Below are 14,003 nucleotides of genomic sequence, written 5' to 3'. Positions count from 1 at the left end.
CTGCAGACAGTGCTCTTACGTGATTCTCCGCCCAGCGAAGAATTCTGGTGGCTTCCGCCATCGCCACTCTGCTCCTTGTGCCGCCTTGGCGGTTCACATGAGCCACTGTTGTGATGTTGTCTGCCTGAATCAGCACCGATTTGTCGCGAAGCAGGTTCTCCGCTTGACTTAGGGCGTTGCATATGGCCCTTAATTCCAGGATATTGATGTGAAGGCAAGTCTCCTGACTTGACCACCGCCCTTGGAAATTTCTTCCCTGTGTGACTGCCCCCCACCCTCGGAGGCTCGCATCCGTGGTCACCAGGACCCAGTCCTGTATGCCAGACCTGCGGCCCTCGAGAAGGTGAGCACTCTGCAGCTACCACAGGAGAGACACCCTGGCCCTGGGGGATAGGGTGATTAACAAATGCATCTGAAGATGTGATCCGGACCACTTGTCCAGTACGTCCCCTTGGAAGGTCCTCGCATGGAACCTGCCGAAGGGAATGGCCTCGTATGATGCCACCATCCTTCCGAGGACTCGAGTGCAGTGATGCACTGACACCTGTTTTGGTTTTAATAGATTTCTGACCAGTGTATCACGAGCTCCTGAGCTCTCTCTATCGGGAGATAAACCCTTTTCTGGTCTGTGTCTAGGATCATGGCTAGAAGAGGCAGATGAGCTGTAGGAACGAACTGCGACTTTGGAATACATAGAATCCAGCCGTGTTGTCGTTACACTTCCAGAGAAAGTGATACGCTGTTCAGCAACTGCTCTCTTGATCTCGCTTTTATGAGGAGATCGACCAAGTACGTGATAATAGTGACACCTTGCTTCCGCAGGAGCACCATCATTTCCGCCATTACCCTGGTGAAAATTCTCGAGGCCGTGGAGAGACTAACCAACAACGTCTGAAATTGGTAATGACAATCCCGTACCGCAATTCTGAGGTACGCCTGATGAGGCGGATTAATGGGGACATGAAGGTATACCTCCTTTTTGCCCCGAGACACCATAAAATCTCCCCCTTTTCAGGCTTGCAAGGACTGCTCTTAGCGATTCCATCTTGAACTTGAACCTTTTCAGGTATATGTTCAGGGATTTTAAATTCAATATGGGTCTGACCGAACAGTTTGGTTTCGGGACTACAACATGGTCGAATAATAACCCCCTCCTTGTAGAAGGAGGGGAAGCCGGCAGGGCCGTCAGTGAGGAGGCATCTTCTCAAAGTCCAGCTTGTATCCCTGAGACACAATATCTATTGCCCAGGGATCTAACCAGGAGTGAACCCACTTGTGGCTGAACTTACGAAAGCGTGCCCCCACCAGGCCTAGCTCCGCCTGTGGAGCCCCAGCAACATGCGGTGGATTTTTGTAGAGGCCGGGGAGGACTTCTGTTCCTGGGACCTAGCTGTGTTGTGCAGCCTCTTTCCTCTGCCCCCGCCTCTGGCAAGAAAGGACGCACTTCGGACTTTCTTGTTTCTTTGTTCTAAAGGCTGCATTTGATAATGTAGCGCTTTCCTAGGCTGTGCAGGAATATAAGGCAAAACAGAATTACCAGCTATAGCTGTGGAGACCAGGTCCGAGAACCCTTCTCCATACAATCCTCAGCCTTCCATATGCCTCTTAAGTCGGCATCATCTGTCCATTGCATATTCTACAGGACACATCAAGCAGAAATCGACATAGCATTGTCTCTAGGACCAGTATACTCATGTCTCTCTGGGTATATATTATATATATATATATATATATATATATATATATATATATATATACTCACTTCCTCCAAAATGGAAAAAAGCAATTAGACCAGCACTCACGTTTTTGAAGAGAAAAAAAGGTAGTTTTATTCCTGACAGATCATCTGGGAGTAACTACTGCTACGATCCGCCCAACAGCTGTTTCAATGTTTCCTTGTCTGATGAAGACAAGGAAACGTTGAAACAGCTGTTGGGCGGATCGTAGCAGTAGTTACTCCCAGATGATCTGTCAGGAATAAAACTACCTTTTTTTCTCTTCAAAAACGTGAGTGCTGGTCTAATTGCTTTTTTCCATTTTGGAGGAAGTGAGTGTATATATCAATTGCCAGGACCCTGCACCAAAACTAATGTTACTGACATAGAGTGCTGTCACTTTTCTTACAAACTATATATATATCTCTATCTCTTAAGACAGCATCTTTAATATATATATATATATATATATATATATATATATATATATATATATATATATATATATACATACACACACATACATACATACACACACACACACATCTATCTATCTATATCTACATACTAGGGTCTCAATCTCTGCTGATAAGGTACCTGTCCCACTCTGCCCCAGCGCTATAAACCCATGCCGACACAATCGCCGGTCTGAGTAGTGTACCAGAATTTGCACGCTATCTGCAGGATCCCTGAGAATAGCTGTTACGACAGGTTACCTTTTGGGCAAACGTGACACCCTAGGGGAAGATTCCCATCGTATCCTGGCCCTAGTGGGGAAAGGATACTGCCTGAGAATTCTTTGTGGGAAACTGCAGTCTCTTGTCTGGAGATTCCCGCTCTTTTTCCTCATGAGGAGGAGGGAAATTTACCTCAGCTTTCTTCCCCTTAAACATGTGTACCCTTGCCAGGGACAGATGAGTCATCAGTGATATGCAAATCATCTTTTATTACAATAATCATATACTGAATACTTTTCTTCCATTTTGGCTGTAACTTTGCATTATCGTAGTCGACACTGGAGTCAATCTCCGTGTCGACATCAGTGTTTATTATTTTGGATAGTGAACATTGAGAGACACTGAAGGTCTCTGCGACAGAGGGACAGACATGGGTAGATTTCCGGTCTGTTCTCTAATCTTTTGTGCAATAAATTCACCTCAGCACTTAATTACACATATCCAACAGGTGTCGGCGTTGTCGACGGAGAAACCCTCACACATTTTATCTATCTCCTCCTTAGGGGAGCCTTTTACCTCAGACATGTCGACACACACGTACCGACACATCACACACACAGGGGATGCTCTATTTGAAGACCGTTCCCCCACAAGGCCCTTTGGAGAGACAGAGAGAGAGTATGCCAGCACACACCCCAGCGCTATATGACCCAGGAATCACACAGTAACGTAGTGTTAACCCAGTAGCTGCTGTATATATTGTTTTTATGTCAAATGTATGTGCCCCCCCTCTCTTTTCACCCTCTTTTCGTGCTTCTGCAGGGGAGAGCCTGGGGAGCTTCCTCTTAGCGGAGCTGTGGAGAGAAAATGGCGCTGGTGAGTGCCGAGGAAGAAGCCCCGCCCCCTCAGCGGCGGGCTTCTGTCCCGCGATTTTGTATAAAATAATGGCGGGGGCTAATGCATATATACACAGTGCCCAGCTGTATATATGTTCTATTTTGCCTGGAGGTACTCAATTGCCGCCCAGGGCGCCCCCCCTGCACCCTGTACCCTACAGTGACCGGAGTGTGTGGGTTAGTGTGGGAGCAATGGCGCACAGCTGCAGTGCTGTGCGCTACCTCATATGAAGACAGGAGTCTTCTGCCGCCGATTTCGATGTCTTCTTGCTTCACTCGCGGGCTTCTGTCTTCTGGCTCAGCGAGGGGGACGGCGGCTCCGGGAACAGACGACCAAGGTTAAGTTCCTGTGTTCGATCCCTCTGGAGCTAATGGAGTCCAGTAGCCTAAGAAGCGCAACCAATCCGCAGTTAGTAGGTTTGCTTCTCTCCCCTCAGTCCCACGTAGCAGAGAGTCTGTTGCCAGCAGATCTCTCTGAAAATAAATAACCTAACAAAATACTTTCTCATTAGCAAGCTCAGGAGAACTCACTAAAATGCACCCAGCTCCTTCCGGGCACAGATTCTAACTGAGGTCTGGAGGAGGGGCATAGAGGGAGGAGCCAGTGCACACCAGTAGTCCTAATTCTTTCTTAGAGTGCCCAGTCTCCTGCGGAGCCCGTCTATTCCCCATGGTCCTTACGGAGACCCCAGCATCCACTAGGACGTTAGAGAAATTACAGTTTAACTGCAGTGCATTCAATTACACAGCTATGAAAGCTGGTAGGTATTAGCTCTGTGTATAATCTGACTCCGGGAGCGTTCCCGGAGACCTGTAGAGCTGTAATACGGCTGTCCAGTGTCTGAGGGAAGAGGGTGGAGAAGGAGCAGCTCAGGGTGGGAAAACATCAGCGGAATGGCACCCTGGGCTGGGGGAGGGGCTGCTGGGGAAGCACAGTCCTCACCTGGCTGACTTTAACCACCGGTTCCCTTGCCACTTTTAAAATATCCCAAGCACCAATAGCATGTTTGCTGGTGGTCTAGTGTAGTATAAACACCAGGGTGTGGGCACACATCAGCACCACCTGTCCGTCTACCAGGACAGGACTGCGCAGATTGCTGGTCCCGGAAGCGGCAATCTGCGTTACCCTTCCCCCAGTGTCCGGTTGCCGTCCGGGGTAGCCCTTGGTGCCCCTGCTAGGGAAGGTTGTCAGGTACCCGCCAAAAGTTCCTTGTCGTGGCTGGTGGTGTTGGAATAACAGCACTGGCGTCCAAGAGACTGCCTAGCGCTGTTTACTCCAAAGGAAAAAATAAAAATGTAAAAACAGAAAAAAATAAAAACTTGGGCTGCAGAATGCAGCACCACCGTGTTCCGGTGAGGAGCTCCTGCTTGCACCCAACAAAAGCTGAAGTGCCTGAGCTGTGGGCGGGTTATGAGGGGAGAGGGTCCAGTGCATCCTAGGAGCTTGTAAAAAGCTTAACTGTTTGGTGCCTGTCCTAGTCTCCACCAGCATACCCCAAGGTTATCCCAATGGATACCTATGGACCCTGAAGAAATATACATTTGGTTGCTTGCCTATGTCAAGCCTGTTACAGAAGTAAATTTAACCAACAATTTTACATACTGTGGACAGTATTGAAAACACTTTTCTTTTTATTCCACAAGGCACATCTCTAATTATTTTACTGATGAATATTGCAGAAACATACCAATCAGAGGCTCCCTGTCTTTTCTGCGCATATAATCTTTCAAATAAAAAATGGATTTCCTGATGTGTTCATCCAGAGTCCCTGGAAAAAAAGAAATTAAAATTGATTCATGAATAGTGAATGGGATGAGACAGTAAAGGTGGATATACACTATAGAATTATCTGTCCAATCTTTCTGGTTGGAAATAAAAATGCCAGTAGTCACAGTAGCTTCTTGGATCTGTTTAGGGCAGTGGTTCCCAAACTTTTTAGAATCACGGGTGCCCTAGAGCTTCAGATTTTTTTTTCATGGCACCCTTTAGGCCAAAAGTTTCTTAGAGAAATTTAGAAAGAAATATTGAAGTAAGTTGTGTTTATATGTAAGTTGTGTTTATATGTAAGTTGTGTTTATATGTAAGTTGTGTTTATATGTCATCCTTAGGTTCAATTATGTGGTCAGGGACAAGATTTGTATCTGTTTGTCCACATAATTTATAATTCACAGTCACCAGCACTGGTTTTGCCTATTACAATGACCATAACTAATTTGAATTGGCCCTGGACCACCAATCCAAGGCACCCCTGCAAGTGTCCTGAGGCACCCCAGGGTGCCTAGGCACACACAGTTTGGGAACCACTGCTTTAGGCATTGGAAGTAGCACCTCTAGCCAGACAGATGCGGATTAAAGTCAGCTGATAAAGCAAAACGGGCAATCACTATACCAAGGGTCCATGGGATACATTTCAAGTACCTTATTGTATTTCTCAGCCTTTGAAAAGTGACTGTTTTCTCAGAAGGTAAAAAATAAGAATTTACTCACCGATAATTCTATTTCTCGTAGTCCGTAGTGGATGCTGGGAACTCCGTAAGGACCATGGGGAATAGCGGCTCCGCAGGAGAAAGGGCACATCTAAAGAAAGCTTTAGGATCACCTGGTGTGCACTGGCTCCTCCCCCTATGACCCTCCTCCAAGCCTCAGTTAGGATACTGTGCCCGGACGAGCGTACACAATAAGGAAGGATTTTGAATCCCGGGTAAGACTCATACCAGCCACACCAATCACACTGTACAACTTGTGATCTGAACCCAGTTAACAGCATGATAATAGAGAAGCCTCTATAAAAGATGGCTCACTACAACAATAACCCGAATTTTTTGGTAACAATAATTATGTACCAGTATTGCAGACAATCCGCACTTGGGATGGGCGCCCAGCATCCACTACGGACTACGAGAAATAGAATTATCGGTAAGTAAATTCTTATTTTCTCTGACGTCCTAGTGGATGCTGGGAACTCCGTAAGGACCATGGGGATTATACCAAAGCTCCCAAACGGGCGGGAGAGTGCGGATGACTCTGCAGCACCAAATGAGAGAACTCCAGGTCCTCCTCAGCCAGAGTATCAAATTTGTAGAATTTTACAAACGTATTTGCTCCTGACCAAGTAACTGCTCGGCAAAGTTGTAAAGCCGAGACCCCTCGGGCAGCTGCCCAAGATGAGCCCACCTTCCTTGTGGAGTGGGCATTTTAAGATTTTTGGCTGTGGCAGGCCTGCCACAGAATGTGCAAGCTGAATTGTACTACAAATCCAACGAGCAATCGTCTGCTTAGAAGCAGGAGCACCCAGTTTGTTGGGTGCATACAGGATAAACAGCGAGTCAGATTTTCTGACTCCAGCCGTCCTGGAAACATATATTTAAAGGGCCCTGACCACGTCAAGCAACTTGGAATCCTCCAAGTCCTTAGTAGCCGCAGGTACCACAATAGGTTGCTTCATGTGAAATGCAGAAACCACCTTAGGTAGAAATTGAGGACAAGTCCTCAATTCTGCCCTGTCAGAATGAAATATTAAATAAGGGCTTTTATATGATAAAGCCGCCAATTCTGACACACGCCTGGCTGAAGCCAGGGCTAACAGCATCGTCACCTTCCATGTGAGATATTTTAAGTCCACAGTGGTGAGTGGTTCAAACCAATGTGACTTTAGGAAACTCAACACAACATTGAGATCCCAAGGTGCCACTGGAGGCACAAAAGGAGGCTGTATATGCAGTACCCCTTTTACAAATGTCTGAACTTCAGGCACTGAAGCCAGTTCCTTTTGGAAGAAAATCGACAGGGCCGAAAATTGAACCTTAATGGACCCTAATTTTAGGCCCATAGACAGTCCTGTTTGCAGGAAATGGAGGAAACGACCCAGTTGAAATTCCTCTGTAGGGGCCTTCTTGGCCTCCCACCACGCAACATATTTTCGCCAAATGCGGTGATAATGTTTTGCGGTTACGTCCTTCCTGGCCTTGACCAGGGTAGGGATGACTTCATCTGGAATGCCTTTTTCCTTCAGGATCTGGCGTTCAACCACCAAGCCGTCAAACGCAGCAAGTCTTGGAACAAACAAGGCCCCTGCTGGAGCAGGTCCTTTCTTAGAGGTAGAGGCCACGGTTCGTCCGTGAGCATCTCTTGAAGTTCCGGATACCAAGTTCTTCTTGGCCAATCCGGAGCCACGAGTATCGTTCTTACTCCCCTTTGCCGTATAATTCTCAGTACTTTTGGTATGAGAGGCAGAGGAGGAAACACATACACTGACTGGAACACCCACGGTGTTACCAGAGCGTCCACAGCTATTGCCTGAGGGTCTCTTGACCTGGCGCAATACCTGTCCAGTTTTTTGTTGAGGCGGGACGCCATCATATCCACCTTTGGTTTTTCCCAACGGTTCACAATCATGTGGAAGACTTCTGGATGAAGTCCCCACTCTCCCGGGTGTAGATCGTGTCTGCTGAGGAAGTCTGCTTCCCAGTTGTCCACTCCCGGAATGAACACTGCTGACAGTGCTATCACATGATCTTCCGCCCAGCGAAGAATCCTTGCAGCTTCTGCCATTGCCCCCCTGCTTCCCGTGCCGCCCTGTCTGTTTACGTGGGCGACTGACGTGATGTTGTCCGATTGGATCAATACCGCCTGACCCTGAAGCAGGGGTTTCGCTTGACTTAGGGCATTGTAAATGGCCCTTAGGTCCAGAATGTTTATATGAAGAGATGTCTCCAGGCTTGACCATAAGCCCTGGAAATTCCTTCCCTGTGTGACTGCTCCCCAGCCTCGCAGGCTGGCATCCGTGGCCACCAGGACCCAGTCCCGAATGCCGAATCTGCGGCCCTCTAGAAGATGAGCACTCTGCAACCACCACAGGAGGGATACCCTTGTCCCCGGTGACAGGGTTATCCGCTGAAGCATCTGAAGATGCGACCCGGACCATTTGTCCAGTAGGTTCCACTGGAAAGTCTTGCGTGGAATCTGCCGAATGGGATTGCTTCGTAGGAAGCCACCATTTTTACCCAGAACCCTTGTGCATTGATGCACTGAGACTTGGTTCGGTTTTAGGAGGTTCCTGACTAGCTCGGATAACTCCCTGGCTTTCTCCTCCGGGAGAAACACCTTCTTTCTGGACTGTGTCCAGGATCATCCCTAGGAACAGAAGACAAGTCGTCGGAACCAGCTGCGATTTTGGAATATTGAGAATCCAATCGTGCTGCCGCAACACTACCTGAGATAGTGCTACACCGACTTCCAAGTGTTCCCTGGATCTTACCCTTATCAGGGAATCGTCCAAGTAAGGGATAACTAAAATTTCCTTCCTTCGAAGGGATATCATTTCGGCCATTACCTTGGTAAAGACCCGGGGTGCCGTGGACCATCCCTACGGCAGCGTCCGAACTGATAGTGACAGTTCTGTACCATAACCTGAAATACCCTTGGTGAGAAGGGTAAATTTTGACATGAAGGTAAGCATCCTTGATGTCCCGAGACATCATGTAGTCCCCTTCTTCCAGGTTTGCAATCACTGCTCTGAGTGACTCAATTTTGAATTTGAACCTCTGTATGCAAGTGTTCAAAGATTTTAGATTTTAAAATCGGTCTCACCGAGCCGTCTGGCTTCGGTACCACAATAGTGTGGAATAATACCCCGTTCCCTGTTGCAGGAGGGGTATCTTGATTATCACCTGCTGGGAATACAGCTTGTGAATGGTTTCCAAAACTGCCTCCCTGTCAGCGGGAGACGTCGGTAAAACAGACCTTTGGAAACGGCGAGGGGGATACGTCTCGAATTCCAATTTGTACCCCTGAAATATTACCTGAAGGATCCAGGGGTCTACTTGCGAGTGAGCCCACTGCGCACTGAAATTCATTGAGAACGGGACCCCACCGTGCCTGAACTTGTAAAGCCCTAGCGTCATACTGAGGGCTTGGCAGAGGCGGAAAAGAGTTTCTGTTCCTTGGAACTGGCTGATCTCTGCAGCTATTTTCCTCTCTCTCTGTCACGAGCAGAAAAGAGGAACCCTTTTGTCCGCTTGCCAACCAGGACTGCGCCTGATAATACGGCGTCTTATTTTGAGAGGCGACCTGGGGTACATCCCCTTTTTTGTTAAGGCAATACTTCCAAATGCCGTTTGGAATCCGCATCACCTGACCACTTTACTGGTATAATTGGACAACGCACTTATACTTGATGCCAGTCGGCAAATATTCCGCTGTGCATCATGCATATATAGAAATGCATCTTTTAATTGCTCTATAGGCAATAATATACTGTCCTTATCTAGGATATCAAATTTCCAGTCAGGGAATCCGACCACGCCAACCCAGCACTGCACATCCAGGCTGAGGCGATTGCTGGTCGCAGTATAACACCAGTATGTGTGTAAATACATTTTAGGATACCCTCCTGCTTTCTATCAGCAGGATCCCTAAGGGCGGCCATCTCCAGAGAGGGTAGAGCCCTTGTTCTTACAAGCGTGTGAGCGCCTTATCCCCCCTAGGGGGTGTTTCCCAACGCACCCTAACCTCTGGCGGGAAAAGGTATACTGCCAATAACTTTTTAGAAATTATCAATTGTTATCGGGGGGAAACCCACGCATCATCACACACCTCATTTTATTTCTCAGATTCAGGAAAACTACAGGAAGTTTTTCCTCACCAAACATAATACCCCTTTTTTTTGGTGGTATTTATATTATCAGAAGAGTGTAAACTTTTTCCATTGCCTCAATCATGCAATGTGTGGCCCTATTGGAAATCACGGTTGTCTCTTCACCGTCGACACAGGAGTCAGTATCCGTGTCGGCGTCTGTATCTGAGGTAACGGGCGCTTTAGAGCCCCTGTATGAGACGTCTGGACATGCACAAGCTGAGTAGCCGGCTGTCTCATGTCAACCACTGTCTTTTATACAAAGCTGACACTGTCACGCAATTTCAACAGTACATCCACTCAGGTGTCGACCCCCCCCCAGGGGGTAACAACACTATTACAGACACTCTACTCCGTCTCATCATCATTTTTCTCCTCATACATGTCGACACAAACGTACCGACACACAGCACACACACAGGGAATGCTCTGATAGAGGACAGGACCCCACTAGCCCTTTGGGGAGACAGAGGGAGAGTTTGCCAGCACACACCAGAGCGCTATATATATACAGGGATAACCTTATATAAGTGTTTTTCCCTTTATAGCTGCTGTATTGTTTATACTGCGCCTAATTTGTGCCCCCCTCTCTTTTTTAACCCCTTTCTGTAGTGTAGTGACTGCAGGGGAGAGCCAGGGAGCTTCCCTCCAACTGAGCTGTGAGGGAAAATGGCGCCAGTGTGCTGAGGAGATAGGCTCCGCCCCTTTCTCGGCGTCCTTATCATCCGTTTTCTTGTATGTTTTGGCAGGGGTTAAATGCATCCATATAGCCCAGGAGTTATATGTGATGCATTTATTTTAGCCATAAAAGGTTTTCTATCGATTAATTGCGTCTCAGGGCGCTGCCCCCCCAGCGCCCTGCACCCTCAGTGACCGGAGTGTGAAGTGTGCTGAGAGCAATGGCGCACAGCTGCGGTGCTGTGCGCCTACCTTTATCTGAAGACAGGAAAGTCTTCTGCCGCCGATTTTTCCGGACCTCTTCGCTCTTCTGGCTCTGTAAGGGGGCCGGCGGCGCGGCTCCGGTGACCCATCCAGGCTGAACCTGTGATCGTCCCTCTGGAGCTAATGTCCAGTAGCCTAAGAAGCCCAATCCACTCTGCACGCAGGTGAGTTCGCTTCTTCTCCCCTTAGTCCCTCGATGCAGTGAGCCTGTTGCCAGCAGGTCTCACTGAAAATAAACCTAAACTAAAACTTTCACAAAGAGCTCAGGAGAGCCCCTAGTGTGCACCCTTCTCGTCGGGCACAGAAAATCTAACTGAGGCTTGGAGGAGGGTCATAGGGGGAGGAGCCAGTGCACACCAGGTGATCCTAAAGCTTTCTTTAGATGTGCCCTGTCTCCTGCGGAGCAGCTATTCCCAATGGTCCTTACGGAGTTCCCAGCATCCACTAGGACGTCAGAGAAATAGGATTTTGGTACTTACCAGGTAAATCCTTTTCTTTGAATCCATAGGGGGCACTGGAGTACTCTTGGGATATGGACGGCTTCCGCAGGAACAGGGCACTGAATATTTAAATTTAGATCACTCCACCCCTCCATATCCCAGAGTACCTCAGTGTTTTTTTACTGAGCCAAACAGGAGCTATAGAGAGGTTGACAATGGAGAATTACATATAACATAACGGACAACAATAACATTGACACATAATGTTACTGACAACTAAACCGTTGACACCATAACCGATAGAACTTGATAATTTGAACCAGTCGGTGAGAGTGTATTACCATAAGATTCCCTAAACTTACCACAAACCAGGTAAAACAGCTCTGGGTGGGCGTCCAGTGCCCCCTATGGATTCAAAGAAAAGGATTTACCTGGTAAGTACCAAAATCCTATTTTCTTTTTCATCCACTAGGGGTCACTGGAGTACTCTTGGGATGTACCAAAGCTTCCCCCGTGGGCGGGAGAGCTGTTTGGCACCTGTAACACTAGGCGGCCAAAGCTAGATGCTGATGCCGCAAACGTATCAAACTTGTAAAAGCGCACAAACCATGTAGCCGCACGGCAAAGCTGCGTCATAGAAGCCCCACGACCAGCTGCCCATGAAGTTCCCACAGAACGTGTGGAATGAGCCGTTACTGATGTAGGCGGCTGTAACCTAGTATGAAGGTAAGCCTGACGTATGGTCAGTTTTATCCATCTGGATAAGGTCTGCTTAGAAGCTGGCCAACCCATCTTGGCAGCATCATAGAGAACAAACAACGTATCCGTCTTACGAACTGTAGACATTCGGGATCCATAAACGCGTAATGCGCGTACCACATCCAAAGTTCAGAATCTTCTGTTAACACAGGAACTACTATTGGTTGATGTGAAAAGATGACACTACCTTTGGTAAGAATGCGGGATTCGTCCGAAGTTCCGCTCTGTCATCATGAAACACTAAATACGGTGGCTTGCATGACAAGGCACCCAAATCTGAAACGCGCCTTGCTGAAGCTAAGGCTAGGAGAAAAATTGTTTTCCAAGTGAGTAACTTAATATCCACTTGTTGTAAGGGTTCAAAATATGAAGACTGTAAGAAATCTAAAACAGATTCAAGTCCCATGGCGCTGTAGGTGGAATGAAAGGAGGCTGTACTCTGAGGACACCTTGCAGAAAGGTGTGTACAGATGGCAATAGAGCCAATCGTCTTTGAAAGCAAATTAACAAAGCAGATACCTGCACCTTTAGTGTAGATAAACGCAGTCCCCCCGTCTGTAGAAATAGAAAAGATGGGATAACTTGAAAGATGATGTCGGAAACTTCCGAGCTTCACACCAACCTATATAGGCACGCCAAATAATGTAATAATGAGCTGCCGTAACTGGATTCCTAGCTCGTAACATGGTGGGTATAACAGAGTCTGGAATGCCCTCTCTTCTTAAGAGGGCGGTGTCAACAGCCACCTCACCAAATGCAGCCGCGGTAAATCGGGGTAAAGGAACGGACCCTGTTGTAACAGGTCCGGACGAAGTGGGAGCGGCCAAGGATAGTCTGCGAGTAGTCCGGAGATCCGAGGAACCAAGCGCTCAGAGACCAAAGAGGCGCCACTAGTATGACTCTGGAGGACTTTCTTTTCATCCGTTTTAGCACCAGAGGGAGCAGCGGAAACGGTGGAAACAGATACACAAGGCTGTACGGCCACGCGATTGTGAGAGCATCCACCGCCACTGCCTGTGGATCTCGTGTTCTGGACACATATTGGGGCGTTTGGCGATTGTGGCGAGATGCCATCAGGTCCACTTGAGGGTAACCCCACCTCTGGACCAACATGTGAAACTTCTGGATTTAGTGCCCATTCTCCTGGATGAAAATCCCGACGGCTGAGATAATCCGCCTCCCAGTTGTCCACTCCCGGAATGAACACTGCCGACAATATCACTTGGTGATGCTCGGCCCAATTGAGGATTCAAGCTACTTCCCGCATTGCCATGCGGCTTCTCGTTCCTCCTTGTTTGTTGATGTACGCGACCGCCGTCGCGTTGTCCGACTGCACCTGGACAGTCTGAGACCGAAGCATGTGCACTGCTTGTCGTAACGCATTGTAAATTGCCCGGAGTTCCAGGACATTTATAGACCGCAATCTTTCGTGATCCGCCCAGAGACCCTGGAGCTGACAATTTTGAACTACAGCTCCCCAACCTCTGAGACTCGCGTCCGTCGTTAGAATTATCCAATTCCAGGCGCCAAAACGTTTCCCTGCGGTTAGATTGTGTACTTTAAGCCACCAGAGTAGATACACCCTGGCGACAACCTCACCCTGTGGTGAATCTGCAGATGCGAGCCCGACCACTGTGCGAACACATCCAGTTGAAAAGGACGTGAGTGAAATCTTCTGAACTGAAGCGCTTCGAAAGCCACCACCATTGTGCCTAAGAGGCGAATGCACAAATGTACCGAGACTGTGCGTGGCTTGAGCACTAATTGTACCAGACGACGAATAATATGTACTTTCTGTTCTGGTAGGTAAATTCTTTTGATTTATCGTATCGAAAATCATACCTAGTAATTGAAGTCGTTGAGACGGAATTAGATGTGATTTCTTGAAGTTGACAATCCAACCGTGCTGAACTAGTACATTGTACGTTAGCAACGCATG

At 47.9% G+C, this 14,003-nt stretch overlaps 1 protein-coding gene across 8 annotated transcripts in view; it reads right to left on the bottom strand.

The window, feature by feature from the left end:
* Nucleotides 1–14,003, bottom strand: part of LOC134927840 (uncharacterized) — a 298,227-nt gene that overhangs the window by 192,754 nt on the left and 91,470 nt on the right. For all 8 annotated transcript variants that reach the window (XM_063922888.1, XM_063922889.1, XM_063922892.1 and 5 more), the window contains one exon: nt 4,977–5,057. In XM_063922888.1, coding sequence (XP_063778958.1) covers nt 4,977–5,057 — 81 coding nt within the window. The remainder of the gene's footprint in view (nt 1–4,976; nt 5,058–14,003) is intronic.

Source organism: Pseudophryne corroboree, chromosome 5 (assembly GCF_028390025.1).
Source record: "Pseudophryne corroboree isolate aPseCor3 chromosome 5, aPseCor3.hap2, whole genome shotgun sequence".
NCBI lineage: Eukaryota > Metazoa > Chordata > Amphibia > Anura > Myobatrachidae > Pseudophryne > Pseudophryne corroboree.
The sequence above is the reverse complement of the archived record's forward strand: the minus strand, read 5'-3'. Positions and strand labels throughout refer to the sequence as shown.